This window comes from Cetorhinus maximus, chromosome 2 (genome assembly GCF_964194155.1).
Source record: "Cetorhinus maximus chromosome 2, sCetMax3.hap1.1, whole genome shotgun sequence".
Classification (NCBI taxonomy): domain Eukaryota; kingdom Metazoa; phylum Chordata; class Chondrichthyes; order Lamniformes; family Cetorhinidae; genus Cetorhinus; species Cetorhinus maximus.
The window spans coordinates 163,572,601-163,598,570 of NC_135880.1; the positions used below are offsets into that span (position 1 = coordinate 163,572,601).

Genomic DNA, 25,970 nt, shown 5'->3' on the forward strand with positions numbered 1-25,970 from the left:
GTTCCTCCTTACAGTACGCTGTTCTGGAACAGATGCCTGATGGCAAGAATTCTTTGCCAGTCAGATCTTTGTAGGTAGCCATCAGTAAGGTGAATGGCGAGTACCATTCCTTCACTGCTGACCGCAAAATCCAAAATTATATAGCATTCACTATTTAGCAGAGTCAACGATCTACAGTCTAAGAAATTACTCCTATTACTGTACAAAATTGTTCTGTTCTGAATGGACTTCTATTTATTAAAACTATTATAAATAAATTCATTATTTCAATGTAGAGCCCACAGTGAACTTGGGGAGTAACGAGTGTCCATTAAACTAGAACTAGAATCTCAAAGCTCTATGAAATTAAAATGTTGCAACTTCTGAATTGCAAGCAATTTACTTAAATTGAGAGCAGGGAAATCATATGAAGTGTGACTCATTACAAGTGTCCTAAACCCTTTCACAGATATACACCACAGTAATGAACCAAAACACAGCAGTATTTGCTTATGAATGCTTTAAACTGCATGCAATATTAAAACATTTTTCATACACAAAAATATATTCTGAGTATGTATTTCAATATGGACAAGAATAATTATCATTATTTCACAGCTCAAAAATGCAAGTGTCGTATTCAAAATACTAACCCTCATCGCTAATCAATTCTTGTTTAACAAGAGTTGATGGTGATCTAGCAGGCGGTTTGCACAACGGATGCCGTCGACTCTTGGCTGATTTCTTTTTCCCTACACTTCTGATGAATTGTTCTGGAAACTGAAAAAAGAAGAAAAATCTTTCATGTATTTAATAAAACAAAGCTACCTAGTCTAAAGGAAACTTCCTATGAAATAAAATTGTGCATTAAACAGTCGTTTGCCTTGCCAAAATCAAACTTATGCATAATTTACTCTGTTGCACATTATTGCATCAATAAGAGACTCACTATTAAAGTTATAAACTTTAAAGACCAAGTAAACCCCAGGTTAATTACAACTGTTCTAAACTCAATAAGCCAGCTGCACTTTCAATTGCTTCCACAAGATAGGCATTTAAAAAACTAAAATGGTTCTCTGAAGACTCTTGATATTTATCCAGTGGGTGGTCCAGCACACAGGTCTTAGTACAGGAGTTAGAGGCAGGGGGTGTTTGCGAAACTACAAATGGTCTTAAGGTAAGAGAAGGTGGGTAAAAAAAAACTCAGCCAAGGTTCCCATGCCTCCAGCAACTCCCAAGTATATGGATGTCAGGTGGAAAGTGAATTAGGTTCCACTCTAGTGGCTCCCCTCTTCCATTCCTGCAGGCTCAGGAAGTTGAGGCTTACATATGAGTAACTGCCACTTGATGAGGTAGCAGAAGGCAACAAATACTCAAGAGAACAATACCCTAGAAAGGAGTCTATGCCTTTATAAGAGGACAGGAGAAAATTAGCAGCTAGAATTTGAGAAAATAATAAAAATTGCCAAGGGCAAATAAAGCAATACAAGAGCAAGTACCATGGATGCTGGAAATCTGAAATAAAAACAAAAAATGCTGAAAATACTTAGCAGGTCTGTCAGTATCCATAGAGGGAGAAACTGCTAACGTTTCAGGTTCATGATCATTCTGATGTTCTGACGAAGAGTCACCGACCAGAAACAGTTTCTATCTTCATGGATGTTGTCAGCCCTACTCTCAATAAAGCAATGTTAGACTAAACTGACATTGACTGTACATAGCTGATACAATTAAAATATTCATTCACTCCAAATCCTGGCTATATTGGCCCAGAATTTTAACAGGACTTGACACAGCATCAATGCTTAACAATCCTCCCAAATCCAGCACAAGTCCATTTTTGAGCCTCCATTTTTATCACATAATCGAATAGAGAAGGGTGTGAAATCATTCCACTTGCCCCTTAAATGGGAACTCAAAAGGAGACATTACAGGAAAAAAATCTAATTTTTCATCTCATGAAGTACTTTATATTTTGGTATTAGGATCAGTCACAATAAAAAATGTTTTATCCTAAACTTAAAATCATCCAATGGGAAAGCTATGCTACTTTAACTGAAGACAAGTCTTCTGCCTTAGAAAATAGTAATAGCGGCCTTGGAAACTACTACAATTTAACAGACACACTGAGGATAAACAGTTTTGCAACACCCAAACTCACATTGCTGTGGATATCAATAACTATGGCAAAGATTCAAATTCCTCTTAGCAAACAAAAAGTTGTAATGGTGACACGTAGTTCTATTAATGAGTTAGTAAATGATGACTCACAAGACTCAGTGGGGAAACGCGTGTCTAAGGCCCTCCCACTATAAAATACTGAGGGGATGCAAACTGTGTAAAACCCCTTGGGCTGTATGTTTGACATGAAATGAACATTGTAAATATAACCTATAATTGTAAGTGTAGTGAGGCACTTCATATGCCACTGTATTGAAAGAAACTGATGTGTGTTGCACTTTATGTAATGTTAAACTTGAACTGTTATATAATGTATTTACAAATTTTATGAATAAAGTATATTTTTGGGGGAAAAAGTGAATAATGAGTAACACTAGTAAGTCAATACCTCTTGTTTCTAGAGATCAGTGAAATGTATGGTTTGAAATTAGGATTTTGAATAAAAATCCACTCACACTACTTCAGCATGTGAACACGTAGAACCTCAGGCAGGAAGAATGGTGTTATTTTGTGGCATCTCTTCAAACAGCAAAAAACAACTATAATATTGGTAAGATAGTTATCCGAATGACATTTTGATCCAAACCCTTAAAGTTGACCTTTTTCCTTTCTTCCACATTACAACAGTAACAAGCTTCAAAAAGCATTTTGGGATGTCCCAAGGCTGTGAATGTTGCTATATAAATGCAAGAGAGCAGGAGCATGGATGAGTGTGTGTGTGTGGCTTCTCTTTTCCCCTTGTTCTGTGCTTTTTCAAATGTTCATTTACAAAATCTTCAAATTCTGATGAAGGGCCCCCACGTAACTAGCAGAATAGATAAGGGAGAATCAGTGGATGTGGTATATTTGGATTTTCAGAAAGCTTTTGATAAAATCCCATATAAGAGGTTAGTGTGCAAAATTAAAGCACATGGGATTGGGGGTAATATATTAGCATGGAATAAAAATTGGTTAGCAGACAGGAAACAGAGAGTAGGAATAGATGGGTCTTTTTCAGAATGGCAGACGGTGACTAGTGGGGTACCGCAGGGGTCTGTGCTTGGGCCCCAGCTATTCACAATATATATCAATGATTTGGATGAGGGAACCAAATGTAATATTTCCAAGGTTGCTGATCACACAAAAGTAGGTGGGAATGTGAGTGGTAACGAGGATGTCAAGAGGCTTCGAGGCAACTTAGACGAGTTGAGTGAGTGGACAAATACATGGCAAATGCAGTATAATGTGGATAAGTATGAAGTTATCCACTTGGGTAGGAAAAACAATGGCAGAATATTACTTAAATTGTAATAGGTTGGGAAATGTTGATGTACAAAGGGACCTTGTACACCAATCACTGAAAGCAAGTATGCAGGTGCAGCAAGCAGTTAAGGAGGCAAATGGTGTGTTGGCCTTTATTGCAAGAGGACTTGAGTACAGGAGCAAGGATGTCTTACTGCAGTTATATGGGAACTTGGTGAGGCCACGCCTGGAGTATTGTGTGCAGTTTTGATCTCTTTACCTAAGAAAGGATATACTTGCCATAGAGGGAGTGCAGCGAAGGTTTGCCAGACTGATTCCTGGAATGGCAGGAATGTTGTATAAGGAGAGATTGGGCCGACTAGGCCTATATTCACTGGAGCTTAGAAGAATGAAAGGGAATCTCATTGAAACGTATAAAATTCTGACAGGGATGGACAGACTGGATGCAGGGATGATATTTCCTCTGGCTGGGGCGGGGTCTAGAACAAGGGGTCACAATCTCAGGATGCGGGGTAGGCCGTTTAGGACTGAGATGAGGAGAAACTTCTTCACTCAGAGGGTGATAAACCTATGGAATTCTCTACCACAGAGGACTGTGGAGGCCAAGTCACTGAACATATTTCAAAAGGAAATAGACAAATTTCTAGACTCTAAAGGCGTCAATGGGTATGGGGAGAGAGCAGGGGTATGGCATTAAGGTAGAGGATTGGCCATGATCATACTGAATGGTGGAGCAGACTTGAAGGGCCGAATGACCTATTCCTGCTTCTATTTTCTACGTTTCTATGAAAATTCAATTTGTCCACTCTCTGTAAATGCTGGTTGACATGGTGAATATTTTTAGCAGTTTCTGTTTTTGTTCCATCCTAAAGTAATTACTTTTCTATTCAAAATGGCACAGTACTTTTATATTATTAAGTACCAAACCCTGGAGGGGCTTTCTCTGGCAGAAATGAAAGTAACGTTTCTAGGTTCTTAGTCATCATTTCACAATTAAAACACAAAACTAATAGAGATTACTTGTCTTCAGTTGTAGCAAACATCTAATAAAGCAGAATTGAATCTATTGGTCCATAAAGCCAAGGTCTATGAATTCATTGATGTACTCACATCTTCGAGCATGCAATCACATTCAATTTAAATATTATTAAGAAATCTCCTATGCCTGTTATCTAAATATCTGGAGCACAAACCATCTCTACCTCCTTTCAACTTCCCAATTTTTTTCCAGTGGAAGTAAGTTCAATATTATGAACCTGTTTTCAAAATGGGGCTTTAAGTCCCAAAAGTCACCCTTATCTGTACCTTTTCCAATCCATATTGTTCTTTTCAAAATAGGTTGCTTAAAATTGCAGGCATTATGTTAAATGTGGCTTTACCAGTTAGCCAGTTCAAATATTATTTCATAAACATTTCAAGGAAGATGAAGTGAGACGGGTTAACTCATTTTCCTTTCTCCCTAAAATTTTATCTGCTAACTGTAAGAATCTCGCACCAAATGATTTTGAACAGCCTTAACCAAGTTGACAACGGAAAACTTGTCAGAAAATAATAATTTCATCAGAGACACCCACATGATCCCTTCAGAAGAAACAAAAAAATACAACTCCATTTTAAGTATACTCCTCACATCTACATTGTCTTATTTTAGAATATATGCATAATTTCCCTCCTCATAAGTAAAGGTTTTCATCAGTTGGGATTGAAGTACATTGCAATAGAATATAGAGCACCACTGAGCCATGCCAGGTGTCAGACTGGTCCATAAAAGAAACATCAAAATCATTAAATTATACAGCACAGGAGACCTTTCTGTCCAATATGCCTCTGTGAAAGAGCTATTGAATAAATCACACACCCTTGCTCTTTCCCCGTAGCCCCATAAAAAAACATTTCCCTTCAAGTGTTCATTCAATTCCCCTTTGAATGTTACTATTCAATCTGATTCCACCATCCTTTCAGGCAGTGCACTCCCAATCACAATAACCCGCCTGTAAAAAAAAAGTTCTCTCATGTTGCCTCTGGTTCTTTTGCCAATCACCTTAAATCTGTGCCCTATGTTTACTGACCCTTCTGCCACTGGAAACAGTTTCTCCTTATTTACTTTTTCAAATGCACACAGTGTGCATTCATAGTTTTGAGCACCTCTATCAAATCACCTCTCAACCCTCTGCTCTAAGGAGAATAACCCCTGCTTCTCAAGTCTACATAACTGAAGTCCCTCATCCCTGGTACCATTCTGGAAATATTTTCTGCACCCTCTCCGAGACCTTGGCATCCTTCCTAAAATGTTGAGCCCAGCATTGAACACAATTGAGACCTTACCAACATTTTATAAAAGTTTTGCATAACTTCCTTGCTTTTGTACTCTATAACTTTAGTAAAATAGCCAAAAACAAAAACAGGGAAAACATAATCAACCAGTATATAAAAAACGCTGTTGCATCCTTTAAAACAAAAATAAGCAGAATCTTGCTTTTCAATAAGCTGCACTGGTTGTAGGGCACCTGCGTGGCGGAAAGCAAACTAAACACTGGGCAGGTAAGGTCAGTTCTCAGTGGTGAAGAGGATCCTCACAGGATCCTGCAGCAACCATTAAGTGCCATATAAACAGTTCATTTACAGGCAAAGGAGGCCCTGCGCATTTTTGCTGCTCACATGTTAAAGCAATCCGTCAAATGGTAGGACTGTTATTTTCCAGTGCCAACGAAATATTGAAGTATAAATTCTGTGGGACACAAAGCAGCTTCACTGAGCAATAATTTTCCTGATGCACTTCTAACAGTAAATGTTTAAAGAATTCAGCAGTAACAAAAACATTTTTTTCAAATATTGGTCCAGGGCCGGCTAAATTTATAAACTGGTTTCCTGCATTTTTCTTTTATTACACTTTTCAAGGGTGAGCAGCAACGCTATACAATACAGACCTATAGATTAACAATGCCAATTGTAGCATTGAGATCTGCAGGTTGTAATGCACCTTAATTCAGGTAACAAAAGGAAACAAGCGGCATGGAGTTGCTGAGTCAATAGTCCACTCCACCCCAGTGTTTATTTATCTTGCCAGATTTATGCAGGATCCAGGGCCACTACACTCATTCGGCTATGATTGAAGTTAAGCTCTTCATAGCAACAATTACGTAGGTTTTCTGGGAAAACTGGCACCTGAAGAATTCAATGATTTGGCAGTTCAGTTTTTTCCAATTATGTTTAACAACTCTTACCCACGTCGTACTGCTAAATTTGAGCAGCACCTGTTAAATGAAGCAATGTTTACATACACTGGGGGAAAGAAAGTGTTATACATTAATTTACTGCAGGCATTTCTTGGACATATTTTTAAAAGTATTATTACACTTGGTATTTCTCCAGGCTCTAAGCCATTTTCTCCACTCTCAGCTTCGCTGGTTTCCTCCTCCGTGGAGACACTGCTAGTTTCGCGTCGTTTCCAGCAGTCCTGTTCAGTTTCTGTAGCAATATCATCAAATGATTTCTGACACAATTTGGCCTTCTTGTGGAGCATATCCTCCTCTTTACATTTCTGCAGACCCTTGGCTGTGTTGCTCTCCACTTGGATTTTAAGGTCAACATTTGTATCTTCTGAGTATTCTGAAGAGTTGTCAACTGCATCAAATTTGTCCATCGGTGTTAGTGATAAACAATCATCCAGCTTTCTCTTTCCATTAGCTTTATTTTTGCACTTGGTGTTGGCAAGATTGGAAGCAAATTCTGTGGGACAAAAATAAATACTTTGACTTTAGTTGCTACATGAAGCAAAGTCAGATGTTAAATGTAAGGATTAATACTGTGCATGTTGTGTAGTTATTGTAAAGGGATTTTTTTTGCATTTTTTCAAATAACTATTACTGTAAATCAGTATTGAAGCACATCCTTTGGCAAAATGTCAGTGAAGTAACTGAAATCAACATAATCTTGAAAAAAGAATGTATTATTTGGAATTAATGCTTGACAATTTACTGTGGTATAGGATGACAATGTTAGAAATGCAGGTCCCTTTAAGATTAAACCAGGACAAGTTTCAGAGTGAATTGAGAGCAGGTGATGCTCATTGAAGCCTGTATTTAAGAGCTAGGTTCTCTTCTTTCCCGCCCCCCCCCCCCCCCCCCCCCCCCCGCCACACACACACACACACCCACACCCACCCCCCCCCCACCCGAGTAGGAGGGTTTTTGTGTCTGGACCGGGAAAGGATCCAGAAGGGAAGAGTGGAAACTGGTATTTGTACTGAACTATAGTTTAACAATAAAACAGTTGTGATCCACAGAATGTCTTCTGCTGCCTGATTCGGTAAATGGATATCTGCCTATTAAACATAGGGTAGTATCAGAGGGTGTACAGCATTCAACTGACAGATTTAAAACGAGTGCACCTTCTGGTGTCACAGTTACAAATTTCTAGCAAGTACCATGGAGGAAATACAGGCCTATAGAGAGTGGATGACTGCATCAAAATTTGCAAATGGTATCAAAACAGGAGTATAGTTACCTCCTCACAAGATGAAAGGAAGCAGCAAAGGAATATTGAAATGACGACGGGCTAAAAAGTGGCAAATGGAATTCATTCTCAGGTCAGTTTCAGGTGATACTTTTGGTTTAAAAAAACGTAACTTGATGAGGAAATACAAACACAAAGCCTGACGATTTTCCGTTAGACCACCACAGATTTTTGGGTGATAAAAGAATATATGAACAGGAGGAGTAGACCGGCTCTTCAAGCCTGCTCAGTCATTCAGTAAGACCTGGGTTGAACTTCTATTTTAACTTCGTGTTCTCGCCATATCCTTCGATTTCCTTAGTACCCAAAAATCTATCAATCTTAGTCTTAAATACATGCATCAAGTGAACATAACAGCTTTCTGCAGTAGAGAATTCCAAAGATTCACAACCTAAGCGAAGAAATATCTCATTTCAGTCCTAAATGGCTGAGCCCTTATCCTGACACCACGACCCCTAGTTCTAGACCTGCAGCCAGGGGTAAACAGCCTCTCAGCACTTACTCTATCCAGCCCTTTCAGAATGTTACATTTTTCATTGAGATCACCTCTCATTCTTCAAAACCACAGAGAATGTAAGCCCACTCTACTCAATCTCTCCTCATAGGACAGCCCTCTCATCGCCGGAATCAATCCAGTGAACCTTCATGGCATGCCTTCCAATGTAAGTATAACCTTCCTTAGGTTAGGAGACAAAAACTGCGCACAGTGCTACAGGTATGACCTCACCAAGGCCCTACATAAATCCCGCAAATCTTCCCTGTTCTTAAACTCCAACCCCTTTGAAATGAAGTAAAATCAAATAAACTATTTCCTTCCCTATAATAACTTATCACACACCCACACTATACTCTACCTTCCATTCAATCACTTAACAGGTCAATATCCTTTTGCAGCCTCTGTATTATCCACAAAGCTTACTTTCCAGCTAGTCTGTATCGTCAACAAACTAGACACATTGCTGTCTGTGACCTCATCTAAATCATTGGTGTGGGTTGTAAATAGCCAATGCTCAAGCACTAATTCTTGTGGAATTCCATTATTTACACCTTGGCATCCTGGGAATGATCAGTTTATTCCTACTGTTTTCTGTACATTAACCAATCCTCTGTGCATGAACCCTAATCTTCTGTAACAACCTCTTGTGTGGCACCTTACACCTCATGCCTTCTAAAAATCTGAATATAGTACATCCGCTGATTCCTGTTTATCCACCCTGATGGTTAAATCCTCAAAAAACAATGCAAGGTTGTCAAGCACAATTTCTCTTTCATAAAACAGTTCCTACCCTGCCTAATTATGTTGTGATTTTCTAAGTGTCCTGCTATCATGACCTTAGTAACATATTCTAGTATTCTCCCTACTACTTATGTCAGTTAACTGGCCTTTAGTTACTTGCTTGCTCTCTCCCTCTTTTCTTGAACAGCAGGGTTACATTTGCTACCTTCCAGAGTTTCCTAGATTCTAGAATGGTCCCTGTGGATTGGAAATTAGGACTTCTTTTAAAGCCCTAGAAGATAGACCAACAGGTCCAGAGAACTTGGTAGTTTGGTAATTTTTCCTGTACTTTTTCTTTACCAATATTAATTTCTTTAAGTATCTCACTCTTACTGGACCCTTGATTCCCTAGATTTTACAGTTTGTTCTTTGTGCCTTCTACTGTGAAAATAGATGGAACGTATTTGTTTGTTTAATAACTCTGCCATTTCTTTGTCTATTATAATTTCTCATGTCTCTAAGGAACCAATGTTTTATTTTGCTAATTTCTTCCATTTTACATAAGTAAAAACTCAGCAATCCTTTTTTTATATTTCTTGATTGTCATGAAAGTATAACAATTCTCATGATATTATCGTGATTTATTGTAAAAGTAGGTTAATAGAAGGGTTTGGATAACTTCTCTGTGTGTGGGGGATTTAATTGAATTGGAGATAGCTGGTCTGAAGGCTTTTGATTCATCAAAAGAAGCTAGGTTTGAAATACTAAATGCATAAACATGGCTAAGGTTTTAGAAGGTGAAGTTAAGAGAATTTGCATTTTTAGATAAATCAGGGTAGTTTGAAGTTCAAAGAGATGGTAGAATGTTACACCTAGTCAGAGAAGCTAGGCCAAGCAGTGTGTTTATTTTTCCCAAAGGTTACTGATAATATAAATCTTTTCATGGTGTTAATACTATGAGAAAGGTAAAGTTCCAAAGACAGATGATGCCAATGGAATTTGCATTACGAGGGAGAAATATGTATAAAGGAGAAGAGGCTATGTCAGAGGGGAAGGCATTGTAAGATCTACCAGAAGTGTGAAAAGCCTGCTGTATTTGTGCATTATGCTGCTGTCTACAGAAACCGAAGCTGGGAAAAGCCATCTTGAATTCTACTGTCCAGGGTACTGTGGTGATTTGCTTGGATCTGTTTAAAATCTATTTTTTTTTTACTGCTGTCTTAACAGGGGTGTAACTTAATTAGGGGTTTTAGGAGCTATTATAGTAGTAATTTGTAGGCCTATGTATGTGCTTGAAATCTTTTCATTTGTTAATAAATGTTTAATTTAGTTCTGTAAAAAAAACTACCATGTTATGATCACTCTTTCCCAGAGGACCCTTTACTATAAAATTACTAATAAACTCTGTCTCATTACACAACAGCATAACTAAGTTAGCCTATTTCCCTAGTTGGTCCCGTGACGGACAGTTTTCCAGAAAACTGCCTTGAATACATCCTATGAACTCATCCTCCAAACTACTTAACTCAATTTTGTTTTGCTAGTCTATATGAAGATCAAATAATCACATGATTGGTGCATTATTCATTACATATACCTCTGGTTCCCTGATTTATACCTCTCCAACATTATGATTTTTGTTAGGGGTCTTATACATTACTCCCATTAGTGTTTTCTGTCCTTTGTTATTTCTTAGCTCCAGTTTTACTGATTCTACATTCTGATTTCCTAGGCTAAAATCCTTTCTCACGACAGCCTTTATCTCATCCTTTATCAGAGCTTACCCACCTCCTTTTCCATTTTGTCTATGCTTTATAAAAGATCAAGTGTCTTGGAATAGTTCCGATCTTAATCGCCCTACAACCATGTCTCAATAATGGCTACTGGGTCAAAACTCTTTTGTATTTATGCCCCTAATTCACCTAGTTAATTCAGATAAAGCACCTTCAATTTTAACTTCTATTTTTGCCTAGTTTGGCTTTAGTCACCATTGTTCCATTACCATTGATAAAATCTGCTCCTTTCTGACATAAGCTGCTTGATTTTATCCAAATCACTATTCTGCTCTGCAACCTTGACTTTTCTCTTAAGCTTTACAAATGTACCCTTATCTGAATTCTTCCTTCCCAATTTTAGTTTAAAGCCCTATTGACCACCCTAGTTATTTGATTTACTAGGACACAGTCCGGTTTAAGTGCAGTGCATCACAACAGCTCCTTCTTTCCCCAGTATTGGTGCCCCATGAAATGAAATCTCTGCATCCCAACACCACTCTCCCAGCTACACATTTAAACCTCTAATCTGTTTCTCTTTATGCCAATTTGTGCATGGTTTAGGGAATAATCCAGAGAATATGATCTTTGTAATGATAGAAGTGTTTGAAATTAGTAAGGTTGGGGAAAGATAGATCAAAGCAAATTGTTCCCAGTAGTTGAGGGGTCAAGAATCAGGGCCCACCGATGCAAAACTTGGAACAGAGGGCAAAAGAAACTTCTTTACATAATTTTCAGAATGTGGAATTTCCTTCTACGGTTAGTGGTTGAAGCAGAAAACATGTTAACATTCAAATGGATAGATGGAAGAAGGAAAAGTTGAAGGGAAATTGAACCAGGATGGGTAGATTTGACTAGAACTACATGTTTGCATGGAGGATATACGGGACAGATTAATTAGGCTGAGTAGCCTGTTTCTATGTTTCAACTTCTTTCCATGTCTCAACTTCTGTCTCATATGAATGTGAGTATATTATAGCTTTTATTTTTTACTAAGATTAATAATAAGACTATTGCAATGTTTAGCATATATCCTCATTATACATGGTATATACAGCACAGAAAATGTCCTTTGGTACAACAGGTGCTGGTGTTTATGCTCCACAAGAGCCGTATAATTCATACATAAAAACAATTAACATATGCAACTTTAACTTATGTTTGCAGTGATATATAGATGGTATGCTAAAAATAAATTCTGTGTTGGGGTCAATCTAATGATGCAATGAGTGCCATAGCCCAATGGAATTACATTATAAAAACATTAACCAATTGGGTAACTATTAAATAGATTAGTTATCAGTGGTTGAAACATTACCTTGGGGTCTTTTGTTCCACATAGCAGGTGAAATATGATCTGATGTTGGTTACTTTATCAATTTTTATAGCCAGTGTCATTGATGAATAATGCATATTCCATTATTCTAAACTTGGGCTTTATTTTTATATACATTTGCATTCAGTAACACCATTTATTTAACAATCTATAGATTGGTGAGGAACACTTGTTACTTGGCATACCATAACAAAGGAAGGATCAGACATCATGCATGCATGTTTCCCCAACCACTAATATGCTCACCAACTGGATAGCAGTGTGGTCTGCTTATTAGGGCTTATTAAGTCCATCAATATTCAATAGAAAAAATATAAACAGATGGCTAGCCAATTGCTGCTTATGCAGAATTTAGCCTTTCATCAATTTTGAAGCCTGCCTCAAGCAACAAAGGACAACAATTATGATGCATTCCTGACCATCTATTATGTTTATTTTGGAGCCTGCTTGAAGCAGATGTTTACCATGTGTTTAGAAATTATCAATGATAGATTACAGAAAACATTTCCTTTTTTTAATTCTTGCATAAGCCAACATTTGGTGTCAGTCCCCAACTGCCACAGAACTGAGTGGCTTGCTAGGCCATTTCAGAGGGCAATTAAGAGTCAACCAGATTGGACTCACATGTAGAGATGGCAGATTTCCTTCCCTAAAGGACATTAGTTAACCAGGTGGGTTTTTACAACAATCGATGATAGTTGTCATGGTTATCATCACTGAGGCCAGCTTTATATTCTACAGTTAATTGAATTTAAATTCCACCCACTGCTGTGGTGGGATCTGAACCCATGTCCCCAGAGCATTAGCCTGATGGGCCTCTGGATTACTAGTCCAGTGACATTAACGCTATGCCACCATCTCATTCCTTGGAATGATTTCCTTTCCTGAGATTAACCTTAAATTTTGAGATTACGGTAAGATTTAATAAATAGTTCAACATCTTTAATATTGAAACAGGGGACAGGCAGTGAATTAAAACTCAAAGCTTTAAGCCAATAAATTGAGAAAAGATGAAAGGAAAGATGATCCAAGAGAGAGGATGGGTTATCAAAAGGAAAGATCATCATGTAAGAAGTGTAACACTTAATAAGGAACAGCAAAACACTGCACATCAAAGTCATGTAAACAATGTGTAGCAATGGTAGATTCACAGCAGAACAAAAATAATGCAAATAATAACTCATAGGAATGAACCAAAAACACATGAACTATAAATCCCAAAGCAAATTTAAGCAAAAAACAATGACATTTTAAACAGGAAGTAGGAGTTCTGTAACAACATTTAAGTTCTCTATTTCAGTATTGCACATGGTATGTTGCTCATTCCAACTATTAGAAAGAGCCCAAATTATACCACCTACAATATTAAAATCATAAAGAATGTAGATTATAATATGGATTACTGGCCAGATCTCAATTTTAGATTAATGACTTCCTTTAACACAAATTAAAATTCAACAAACCATTATATATTCATTCCTTCTATTTTCATGCAATCAATCTTTCAGCAAAACTTTATTCACTTAATCAAAGTTTGAGACTGATCCCTCAAAGCAACCTCATCAGCCATTTGGCTTGTTAAAAGTAGCTGACAATGTGAAGTCTGAACTCAACTGAGTAACTTAGCCTACTTTTCAAAGGCAGCATGCTAACTTAAATAAATTGTGTATATTATAATTTTAGTAATCAAATGGACCATGCCTTGAAGTATTTTAACAGTTGGCGTGAAAGATTTAAAACAAGATACTTATTTGTTTTTTGAAAATAACATAAACCCAGACTTTGCTAGTAACGAATGAAAAATATGCATCCACCCTGCACCTTTCTGTCATCCCCATGAATCTAACCTTGACCACCACCTTTTAAATGCTGGGGTGCGCCTTTGATGACATGGTATCAGGTTCCTGTGAACAAACACGGTTCCCTGGCAAAGCCTGTACTTGTTGCCCATCCCCAATTGCCCTCAAGGTGGGTGAGCCGCCGTCTTGAATCGCTGCAGTCCATCTGCTATAGGTACACCGAAAGTGCTGATGGGAAGTAAGTTTCAGGTCTTTGACACAATGACAGTGAAGGAACAGTGATATAATTCCAAGTCAGGAGAGTGCACTGCTTGGAAGGGAATTTGCAGGTTGTGATGTTCCTCTGAGTCTGCTGCCCTTATTCGTCCAGATCGTAGAGGTAACAGGTTTGGAAGGTGCTATCTAAGGAGGCTTGGTGAGTTGCTGCAGTGCATCTCTTATATATGGTACACTTTGCTCCCACTGTGCTGGAGGTGGTGGAGGGACTGAATGTTTAAGGTGGTGGATGGAGTGCCAGTCAAGCTGGCTGCTTTGTCCAGGGGTGTCAAACTTCTGGAGTTTTGTGCGAGTTGCTCTCATCCAGGCAACTGGAAAGTATTCAATCATACTCCTGAATTGTGCCTTGTAGTTGGAGGACAGGCTTTGGGGAGCCAGGAGATGGTTACTTGAAGCAGAATTCCCAGTTTCTAATCTGCTCATGTGGCCACATATGGCTGGTCCAGTTAAGTTTCTGGTCAATGGTCAATGGTCAATCAGGGTGTTGAGGGTGGGGGATTCAGCAAGGGTCATGCCTTTGAATGTCAAAAGGAGATGGCTAGAATCTATCTTGTTGGAGATGATCATTACTTGGGACTTGTGTGGCCAGAATTTACTGGCCAGTTATCAGCATAAACCTGAATGTTATCCAGGTCTTGATGTACATGGACACACTTCAGTATCTGAGGAGTTGCAAATAGTACTACACACTGTACAATAATTTGCTAACATCCCCATTTCTGACCTTAAGATAGAGGGGAAAGTCATAATTGAAACAGTTAAAGATGGTTGGGCTTAGGACACGACCCCAAGGAACTCCTGCCAGGTCCTGGCCCGAGATGATTGGTCTCAAACAACGACAACCATCTTCCTTCGTGTTAGGAATGACTCCAACCAACAGACAGTTTCCTCCCCTGATAACCACTGACTTCAGTTTTGCTAGGGCTCCTTGATGCCACACTCAGGCAAATGCTGCCTTGAATACAAGTCAATATTGCTTCCTATAAATTCCATAACTTCTTAAATTGCTCTGCACTTTTTAATCCTTCACCCCTCCACCACTGAATGATGATTCATTAAGGGATATAGCTCCAAAGGTGGCAGTAGTCCTTCACCATCTTGCTCAAGTGATTGTTCTTCATTTAAGAGTTAACAGGTTTATTTAACAGTGCAACCTAAGCCTGACCTCGTCTTCACCCAGCATCCAAAAACATGCATTTCCAGGAAGGGCTGCAGGATAGAATCCAAAGCAAACCATGTGGCCCATTTTCTTGTATTGGGCTTAACAGCTAATGTCAACTGTAGCACTCCAACTGCCTCTCCAATGAGACAGAATAACTCAGAACACAGCAATAATGAAACCAAAGACCTTATACTTGGTGCTGCACTATGCAATACAATGATTCACCAACTCAATGAGAATGACTGTCACATTCAGAACATTTCTGTAGGTTAACTGACATTGAAAGGCAGAATGAAATCGATAACTTGATATTGCAACTGCTTACTATAGATTCATGACTTTGAACTGTTTATAAAAGGGAACGCATAAATCAGTCTCTCCCTTACCTGGTAACTGGGTTTTATCCAATTGGTTCTGATCCAGCTGGATTTCCTCAATACTTTCTTCTCCAGTACTCATTATTTCCGTATTGCTAGACTCTTCTTTCTGTGCTCCCCCACCGGGCTCTTCTTTGATATTGATAACATCTGTAAATGTTTTGTCTGCAGTTGTTTCTTTAGTCATAGGTTTGCTCAATGCTGTTTCATCTTCTAGAGTTTTTAGCTTTTTAGATCGAGTTCTTAACTGATAAAGACTGCAGAAGATATGACAGTCAGGTTGGAACTATCATGGATAAAATTATGTGCATCCTTATAAACCTTTTCCCCAAACAACTAATCCTGAATGGTGTCTATTCATTTCTACTGGCATCGTCATATCAAAATATTTTGAGAACAGTTATTTTCTAACATGTATTTTTAAGCAAGGTTTTGAACATTAATGGTAGAAAATGAGTATTTTCAAAGTGCATATTAATGTTTGGATAAAAAGTATCCATTAAAAATACTTGCGCATCTATGAAACTAAGTTCATTCAAGGAAAATATCAGGAATGACAAGATTAATTAACCCATTTTGCCAGCAAATTAACAGACTTTTAAAAACTTTAACACCATAACTAATTTGTGTTGCATATCTCTGGTTTAATTGAGTTGAATAAGTTACCTGCCCACAGGCATTCCAGATTTCCTTGGAGTTGCTTTTCTTTGCTTCTGCCAAGCCTCCAGCTCAGGAGTTGATTCTGGAGTGGGTTTTGTGTGATCAATAGTTTGAACGTCTTTCCCTTGTTTCCAGAGTGTGTATCTGCTTGGCTGAAATTTTTCGACAAAGATATCCATGGATATCTTGACCATGTCGTTCCGGCAGGTACACTAAGAAGTCAAAAAAAACTGGAATTTTAAAAAAAAATTGATAAACTTTGCAAAAGCAAGTATCTGCAATTCACATTAGAAAAAATATTGAGTGTTACTCTTTTATTATTCTTTCATGGGATGTGCATGTTGATGACAAGGCCAACATTTGCTGTCCATCACTAATTGCCCTAGAGGTGATGGTGCTGAGCCACTTTCTTGAACTGCTGAAGTCCACCTGGTGCAGATACACCAACTGTTCTGTTAGGAAGGGAGTTCCAGGACTTAGATCCAGCAACAGTGAAGAAATAGCAGTACAGTTCCAAGGAAGGATGGTGTGCATCTTGGAGGGGAACTTGCAGGTGGTGGTAGAAAAAGTTTGACAGATGTCATGTTGATGCAAGTGAGAACCAGACTAAATATTGAAAGTTCAGAGGAGAAGTGAAAAAGGAAATGAGAAGCAAAGACAGATTATGAGAAGAAACTGATAGCTAACAGAAAAGAGAATCCAAAAGTCTTCTATAAGCATATAAATAATGAAAGGCGGTAAAAAGAGGGTGAAGCTGATTAGAGACCAATAAGGAGGTCTGCACATGGAGGTAGACAGCATGGCTGAGGTACCAGATAAGTATGTTGCATGTGTCTTTACCAAAGAAGAAGATGCTGTCAAAGTCATAGTGAAGGATGAAGTAATGAAGATACTGAATGGTCTAAAAACTGCTAAAGAGGCTTGCCAAAGCTGGCTCTACTTAAAGTTGATGTGTCACCAGGACTGGATGGGCTGCATCTGACAATACTGAGAGAAGTGTGAAACAAAAACAGAATTACCTGGAAAAACTCAGCAGGTCTGGCAGCATCGGTGGAGAAGAAATCAGTTAACGTTTCGAGTCTTCACGACCCTTCGGCAGAACTGCCGAAGGGTTGTGAAGACTCGAAACGTTAACTGATTTCTTCTCCACCGATGCTGCCAGACCTGCTGAGTTTTTCCAGGTAATTCTGTTTTTGTTTTGGATTTCCAGCATCCGCAGTAGCTTTTAGCTTTTTGTTTTTATCTCTGAGAGAAGTGTGGTTGGAATTGTAGAGGCACTGGCCATAAATTCCAAGCTTCCTTAGGTACAGGGGTGGTGCTAGAGGCCTGGAAAATTTTAATTGTTAAACGTTTGTTCAAAAAAAGGGGTGAAAGGATAAGCCCAGCAACTAAAGGCCAGTCAGTTTAATCTCAGTGGTGATAAAGATTTTAGAGACAATAATCTGGGACAAAACTAACAGTCAATTGGACTAGTGCAGATTAATTAGGGAATAGATTTGTTATAGGCAAATCATGTTTGAAAAACTCAATTAAGTTAGTTAATGAGATAACAGATGGTTGATAATGGTAATGCAGGTGATATGTTGCATATGGACTTCCAAAGGTGTTTGTTAAAGTGCCACATAATAAACTTGCCAGCAAAGTTGAAGCTCATGGAATAAAAGGGAATGTGACAGCATGGATATAAGATTAGGTGAGTGACAAGAAAGAGAGAGAGTAGTGCTGAACAGCTGTTTTTTGGACTGGAGGAAAATGTGCAGTGGGACTCCCCAGGGGTCATTTCTAGGACCTTGCTTGCCTTGATACACATTAATGGCCTGGACCTGGGTCCACAGGGCACAATTTCAAAATATGCAGATAACACAAAACTTGGAAGTATTGTGGTGTGCAAGGAGAATAGCAATAGGTTTCAAGAGGACATACACAGGCTGGTGGAATGGGTGGACAGGTGGCAGATGAAATATAATGCAGAGAAGTGTAAAGTAATACATTTTTGTAGAAAGAATGAGAGGTTTTATAAAATCAATGACATATTTCTAAAAGGGTGCTGGGAAAAGAGAGACCTGGGAGTATATGAGCACAAATCACTCAAGGTGCCAGCACAGGTTAAGAAAGGCATACAGGATCTTGGGCTTTATAAGTAGGGGCATTGCATGCAAAAACGAGGCAGTTATGAACTATTTACAATACTCTGCTTTGACCTTAACTGGAATATTGTGTCCAATTCTAGGCATCTCACTTTAGGAAGGATGTGAAGGTTTTACAGATGGTGCACAAAAGATTTAAGAGAATGGTTCCGGGTATAAAGGATTATCACCACATGGATAGATGGGAGAAGCTGGGGCTGTTCTGCTTAAAGAAAAAGCGGCGGAGAGAAGATTTGCTTGAGGTTGTCAAAATCATCAGTGGTCGAGACAGAGTATATAGAGAGAAACTGTTCCTATTGGCAGAAGGCTCCAGAATCAGAGGGCACTGATTTAAGGCTATTGGTAAAAGAACCAATGGCAACATGTGGAATTTTTTTTAATGCAGCAAGTGGTTAGGATCTGAAGTGCATTACCTGAGTGTTTGGTGGAAGCAAATACAATCAGGGTTTTTCAAAGCGGAATTGGTTAAGCACCCAAAGAGAAAAAAAACTGCACGGTTACACGCAAAGGGTGAGAAAGTGGGACTAGCTAAGTTGATCCTGCAGGGAGCCAGCACAGACACTATGGTCCAAATGGTCCCCTTCTATAACTATTCGATGATTTTAAGACTCAAAATATTGTGAAAAAATGCAATTGAGATTCAACTGTGGGCAACATGTTTTAAAGAATATGCTCTTCAAAGTAAAATAAATGATTGCCCAAGTTATGAAAAGTACAATTGAAAAAGTCCATAGGAACAGGCCTAACATCTAAAACTTTAAGGTTTATGGATAACAGATAAGGAAATTTAGTTATAAATAGCATCAAAGTGATGTTAAGTACATCTTTACAGAAGAATTGCAACCACAAACGATTCATAACACATTTCTTTAAGCTACTTAATGTAAAAAAAAGAGGCTTTTATTAAATTGATTTTGGACATTAAAGCTACATTTAGCTACATTTCTCTTGCATTTTTATTAATTTTGTTGAGTTATCTTCATAAGAAACCTAGGATCAGTAACATTAAAAAATTATGTTACTGCAGTTTATGTCTGATAAAAGATACTAAAGACATAAATGCCCAAAATGAAATGACCTTCACCATTGGCAGTCACATGAACTTGCTATACAGCCTTGTACTTTTAAACAAGAATCCTTTACATCTTTGTTCACATCACTACAGAAGGATGACAAATGGCTGCTTAATGAGCCACTTAGAGATTACTATCCTTTCTGTTGAACATGGAGTCTCAACAATGTAAGATTATTAGGTTATTAATAAGTTAACATTGAACTCTATTATGAACTAACAGTTAACTTTATTAGATATCCTTTGTAGAATAATACAGTGGGATAAGTTGGAAATGGGGCACAAAAGAATGATACCAGGGAGTTTATGTCAAGTTTTTAAGAGCTTATTGCAGCTAAATAGAAACCTTGAGGCTGCTTGTGTAAGTTAATGCAGGGGCCTTGTTTTGGGAGAAAGAGCAATAGGATGTAGTAGCCTTGAGATAAAAGATAAAGGACAATGATAATTACACAGAACATTACATAATTAAATGAGCTAGCATCACCTCACATGAACTGTGACTGGGCACAGGGAGTGGTTAACCAGATAAGAGCCAGGATAAAAGAGATACCCCAGAGTAAATGGTATAGCGGAGGAAACTAGAAACCAGAAGACAAGACAAGGAGAGAGAAAGAAATGGAGAAGAAGAGCCCAAAGACCAAAAGCTGCAAGAGGAGAAGTCATTGTGTGCTCCCTACCTAGCCTTTATATTGAAGTATAGCCCACATTAAACTGTAAATCACTGCCCAAGTTTATTGCTATAGTTTACCTGAGAAATGTTTTGGTTGTGAGCCAGTTGGAAGATTTTGGAAAAAATGCAATAAATTAGCTAATGGTCATTTGTTAGAGGAAAATGAGAGTGGCTGAACAAACTGAAAGAATGATTAGTATTCCATATTATTAGAAATACATATAAAAATTGTCTTGAAATATGAAAATGGAAAACAAAAATTTTCTTTTTAAAATGTCATTGAAGATAATTTCAGGCAAAGATATAATGATTTTCTTTAACAACATTTGAATTCAAAGTTCACCGAGATCAGTTATGTTCTACTACATTGGCCCGGATCTTCAACGAAGAGGCAATCATCATTGGATTGCTGCTCCACTCGAGTTTTTCAATGCCCCGACCATGCTCCATATTTCTAGCTGGGTCTTCCGAGCCTGGCTTCTTCAGAAATTTGAGCGTACAGTCACACAAAGAACTCCATCGCAACACTGTACCGTCAGGGGGAAGACAAGACACGCCCTCTTTTGCAGCACCAGCTGCCATAAGGTAAGCTTAAATATCAAGTGTGACTGTTAGCTAATCAGTGAATGGATGAATGAGTGAATGGGCAGGGTGAGTAGGGTGGCAGGTGGGTTGGGGGTAGTCAGATGCTGAGGGGGAGACAAGTCTGATCCAGGGGGGTAGCCTGTTGTTTGAGACGGGTAATTGGGTTGGGTCTTGGGTGTAGTTTTTGGAGGGGGGGTGGATGGATGGAATTGGGGGTCAGTGTATGTGATTGGGCAATCAGTTCTATAGTTATCCAGAAGTTAGGCTAGGATTTTTCTGTCTTGCATTACCTGTGCAACTATCCAGATAAATACCACGGAACTGACCAAAGTCCCTAACTCTAGTTCAGAATCCTGGGTAGCATGGGAATTGCCAATCAGAAGTTCAAATTTCCCTGGCAATTCCCACCGAGGTCAGCGCATCAGGACCCCAGCGTGCATCTTGGGTCATGGGTCCAGTCTTGGAAGATCTTAAAGTTGCTGAATGTTTTATAACTGTTATATCATAGTTTGGTCATGGTAATACACCCAACAATCTCTGTCCCTGCCGAACTCAAAAGGTTATGGTGTTAAACATTTCACAGTGATTTATCTGTTTGCCAAAATGTTGCTCCTAGCAATCTATTTTAGGTTTATTTCTCCAAGTTAGTAATCATGCATGCACAAGCAGAATGTCTCACTTTGCCAATTTATTTCCACTAATCTGCGATGAAGAAGTTACTTTGGTTAAAGTTACACTATATTCAATTGAGGTAACACCTGGAGGAGACCTTACTTGCGGTTTGAGTGATTTAGTTAACAACCTGAATTTTACTGTAAATGCTGCACTGATGTCCACCTAAAAATATTTGGCATTAATTACACTAATGTTAGTCAAAAAGAAAAGGGAAGCATTTGTAAGGGCTAGAAGGCTGGGAACAGATGAAGCCTGTGGAGAACATAAATAAAGTAGGAAGAAACTTAAGCAAGGAGTCAGGAGGGCTAAGAGGGGTCACAAAAAGTCACTGGCAACCAGGATTAAGGAAAATCCCAAGGCCTTTTATACATATGTAAAAAGCAAGAGGGTAGCCAGGGAAAGGGTAGGCCCACTCAGGGACAGAGGTGGGAATCTGTGTGTGGAGCCAGAAGAAATGGGAGAGATACTAAATGAATACTTATCAGTATTCACCAAAGAGAAGGACTTAGCGGTCGATTTGTCTAGGGAAGAGTGTGTAGATAGCCTGGATCATGTTGAGATCAAAAAAGAGGTGTTAGGCGTCTTGAAGAATATTAAGGTGGATAAGTCCCCAGGGCCAGATGGGATCTACCCCAGAGTACTGAGGAGATTGCTGGGGCCTTGACAGAAATCTCTGTATCCTCACTGGCTACGGGTGAGGTCCCAGAGGACTGGAGAATGGCCAATGTTGTTCCATTGTTTAAGAAGGGTAGCAGGGATAATCCAGGAAATTACAGGCCGGTGAGCCTTACGTCAGTGGTAGGGAATTTACTGGAGAAGATTCTTCGTGACAGGATTTACTACCATTTGGAAGCAAATGGGCGTATTAGTGAGAGGCAGCATGGTTTTGTGAAGGGGAGGTCGTGTCTCACTAACTTGATCGAGTTTTTCGAGGAAGTGACAAAGATGATCAACGATGGAAGGGCAGTGGATGTTATATACATGGATTTCAGTAAGGCCTTTGACAAGGTCCCTCATGGCAGACTGGTACAGAAGGTAAAGTCGCACGGGATCTGACGTGAGCTGGCAAAATGGATACAGAATTGGCTTGGTCATAGAAGACAGAGGGTAGCAGTGGAAGGGTGCTTTTCTGAATGGAGAGCTGTGACTAGTGGAGTTCCGCAGGGATCAGTGCTGGGACCTTTGCTGTTTGTAATATACATAAATGATTTGGAGGAAAATGTAACTGGGCTAATTAGTAAGTTTGCAGATGACACTAAGGTTGGAGGAGTTGCAGATAGTGAAGAGGATTGTCAAAGGATACAACGGGATATAGATCGGTTGAAGACTTGGGCGGAGAAATGGCAGATGGAGTTTAATCCGGACAAATGCGAGGTAATGCATTTTGGAAGGTCTAATACAGGCAGGAATTATGCAGTAAATGGCAGAACCCTTAAGTGCATTAACGGGCAGAGGGATCTGGGTGTACAGGTACACAGGTCACTGAAAGTGGCAACGCAGGTGGATAAGGTAGTCAGGAAGGCATATGGCATGCTTGCCTTCACTGGCAGGGGTATTGAGTATAAAAGCTGGGAAGTCATGCTGCAGCTGTATAGAACCTTGGTTAGGCCACACTTGGAATATTGCGTGCAATTCTGGTCGCCACATTACCAGAAGGATATGCAGGCATTGGAGAGTGTGCAGAGGAGGTGTACCAGGATGCTGCCTGGTCTGGAGGTTATTAGCTATGAGGAGAGGTTGGAGAAACTCGGATTGTTCTCACTACAGCGACGGAGATTGAGGGGCGACTTGATAGAAGTTTACAAAATTATGAGTGGCATGGACAGAGTAGATAGTCAGAAGCTTTTTCCCAGGGTGAAAGAGTCAATTACTAGGGGACATAGATTTAAGGTGAGAGGAGAAAACTATAGAGGAGATGTGCAGGGCAAGTTTTTTACGCAGAGGGTAGTGAGTGTCTGGAATTCGCTGCCAGAGGTGGTGGTGGAAGCAGGTACAATAGTGGTGTTTAAGAGGCAGTTTGATAAATACATGAATAGGATGGGAATAGAGGGATACGGACCCCAGAAGTGCAAAATGTTTTAGTTGACAGGCAATATGATCGGCGCAGGCTTGGAGGGCCGAAGGGCCTGTTCCTAAGCTGTACTTTCCTTTGTTCTTTGTTACTAAAACGACACACTTTCAAGTTTGGTTAAAATCTAATAAGTTCACTAACATTGTGATGCCACAAGTCAGTTTTTATCAATTATTAAGGTCACCAAAAACACTCAACCATTTTTCCTCTTAACAGATGTTGATGGACCAGCTGCATATTTCCAGCCTTTTCATTTTGCATTCAAATACTCTGAGGTACACATCAAATCTTATGGACAAACCAGGATAAGTATACATTTCCAAGGATGCCCAGTTTCAACCCTTTGGTGACTGTTTCATGTTCATTGAGATATCAGTATTGCAAATTAAATATTTTTTACAGAGTGTGATAATTAAGCAGTCACAAGGCAAGTATAGCAGATAGTTGCAGAATAGAACTTTCTTGTACTTTGTACCATGCCAAAGCATGGATGAATCCCAAACTCAGACAACTACATCTTACTGAAGCGATACACAACAGCCATCAGAGAGATTGCTAATCTCATGCCAATATGCAGCCAGCTTTATGTTATTGGTCCACATTTTTCTTTAGCAGAGTTTGACAGAATTAAAGTGATTTCTTGCATAATCCTATAGGAAGCAAAGAAATTTTATCCCCATCAAATTTGTTTTGTAAGGAAAAGCCCAGAGGTGAATCAAGTCTTCAACCCATTTCTTCCCCCCTTGAAACCTTGCCTAGTTTTAAAAGGGGCCATTTGTTTGAAGTTTTATTTGTGGGTTCTGGTTAAATGTCACAAGGGAGAGATAGTCCCACTCACTCAGACAACTGCTCCTTCAGTTTCATGGAGGGAGGAGGATATCCAACTTCTTTATAGCGCCAAAGAAGTTTCCAGGCTCAATATTGTTGGGCAACTACAAAGCACAGGAAGTCACTCATACAGACCACTACAGTGTACTTCTTAGGTGTGGGAGACACAGCGGGTTAAGAATCTTCTTGGGAAGCTGAAACCCTGGACTTTTCTTCTTGGGCATCAGTTGATACAAAAGGAAACTTCACAGGTGCTGACAAGCACAAACAGCAAGAAGCTCAGCTGCTCAAAAGATGATACGAGCTGGTATTAATCAGTAATTAATCAGCCGAGAATGTTAAGTTTGCTCTATAGACAAGTAACTGCTACAGCTTTGATGCAGCAATTCCCCCAATGATTTTCAAATATGGTTGACCATAGCTGTCACTATTCTTTTCAGTCATGATATAATTCAAAAAGACTTGTAAGGTAGGACTGGCAACACATAGTCATCCAGGTCTTCAAAACCACCCCAAAAGTGAAAATGCCCATTGGATAGATTTCTATCTTCAAAGCAACGTAGCTGCAAAGCCTAAACAATGATCCTGGAATAGCGACTACAAGCTTTTAAATCATGTTCCAGCTTTTCAAAAAACTAAAGGCTATTAAACCCATTAACTGCTTCTTTGCAGCAGGAGTCATCATTTCCAATTCTGGACTTTTAGTTGCTCTCCTTCCACTTTATTTTCATTTAGTCTTAAAAAGGGTCCAATTCTGATAAAGGCTTAACATCAGAAGCATTAACCTCTCTTTCAGATGCTGAAATATTCTTGCTGCAATGTTTTTGGTTTTATTTTCCTTTTAGGTTGCACAATATTGCCTTTTGAAGTCAAGCACTCCATGTAATCACTGAGCCCTTGGGTCAGGTTTCAAAATCATTGTTCCATTTGTACATCAATTTATTTTTAAAGACTACAGTAATTTCTTCATAACATACACAAATGTGCATTAATTTTGTTGCAGGTCGACATGAGAAAATAATTAAACTAGTTTTAACAGTTCGAAAAAGAGGCAGTGTCTTCATTTAAAAAATAACTTCTGTGCAACATTTTCATCATGATGCACATACAACTTATATTCTAATCAAATGAAAATTTATTGCTGTTCTGATGGCTTAGTTTGTAAAAATACTGTGTGGAACGGTATTCAGCCTTATAGGTTGAGGTGGTCCAAGATATTATCCTAGTCCAATGGAGTTAATAGTTACAGCAGCAGTCATGGCCCTCAACAACCAGGGTTAGGAGTAGTGGAGGAAAAATATAGTTGGGATGTGTTTCTTTTCGTTATTTGATGATCCGTGGTGGAAAGTCCATGCATAGGGACAACAGATGTGGGCAGAAATGGCTTTGGCTGTAATGTTTACCATC

General features: G+C 39.0%; 1 protein-coding gene across 4 annotated transcripts in view; it reads right to left on the reverse strand.

Moving 5' to 3' along the window:
* The window catches only part of LOC144699404 (lysine-specific demethylase 4C-like), a 477,121-nt gene that overhangs the window by 246,842 nt on the left and 204,309 nt on the right, over positions 1-25,970 (reverse strand). For all 4 annotated transcript variants that reach the window (XM_078570575.1, XM_078570572.1, XM_078570571.1 and 1 more), the window contains 4 exons: positions 16,522-16,727; positions 15,865-16,112; positions 6,758-7,131; positions 633-759 (listed from right to left, as the gene is read on the reverse strand). In XM_078570575.1, the coding sequence (XP_078426701.1) occupies positions 633-759; positions 6,758-7,131; positions 15,865-16,112; positions 16,522-16,727 (955 nt within the window). The remainder of the gene's footprint in view (positions 1-632; positions 760-6,757; positions 7,132-15,864; positions 16,113-16,521; positions 16,728-25,970) is intronic.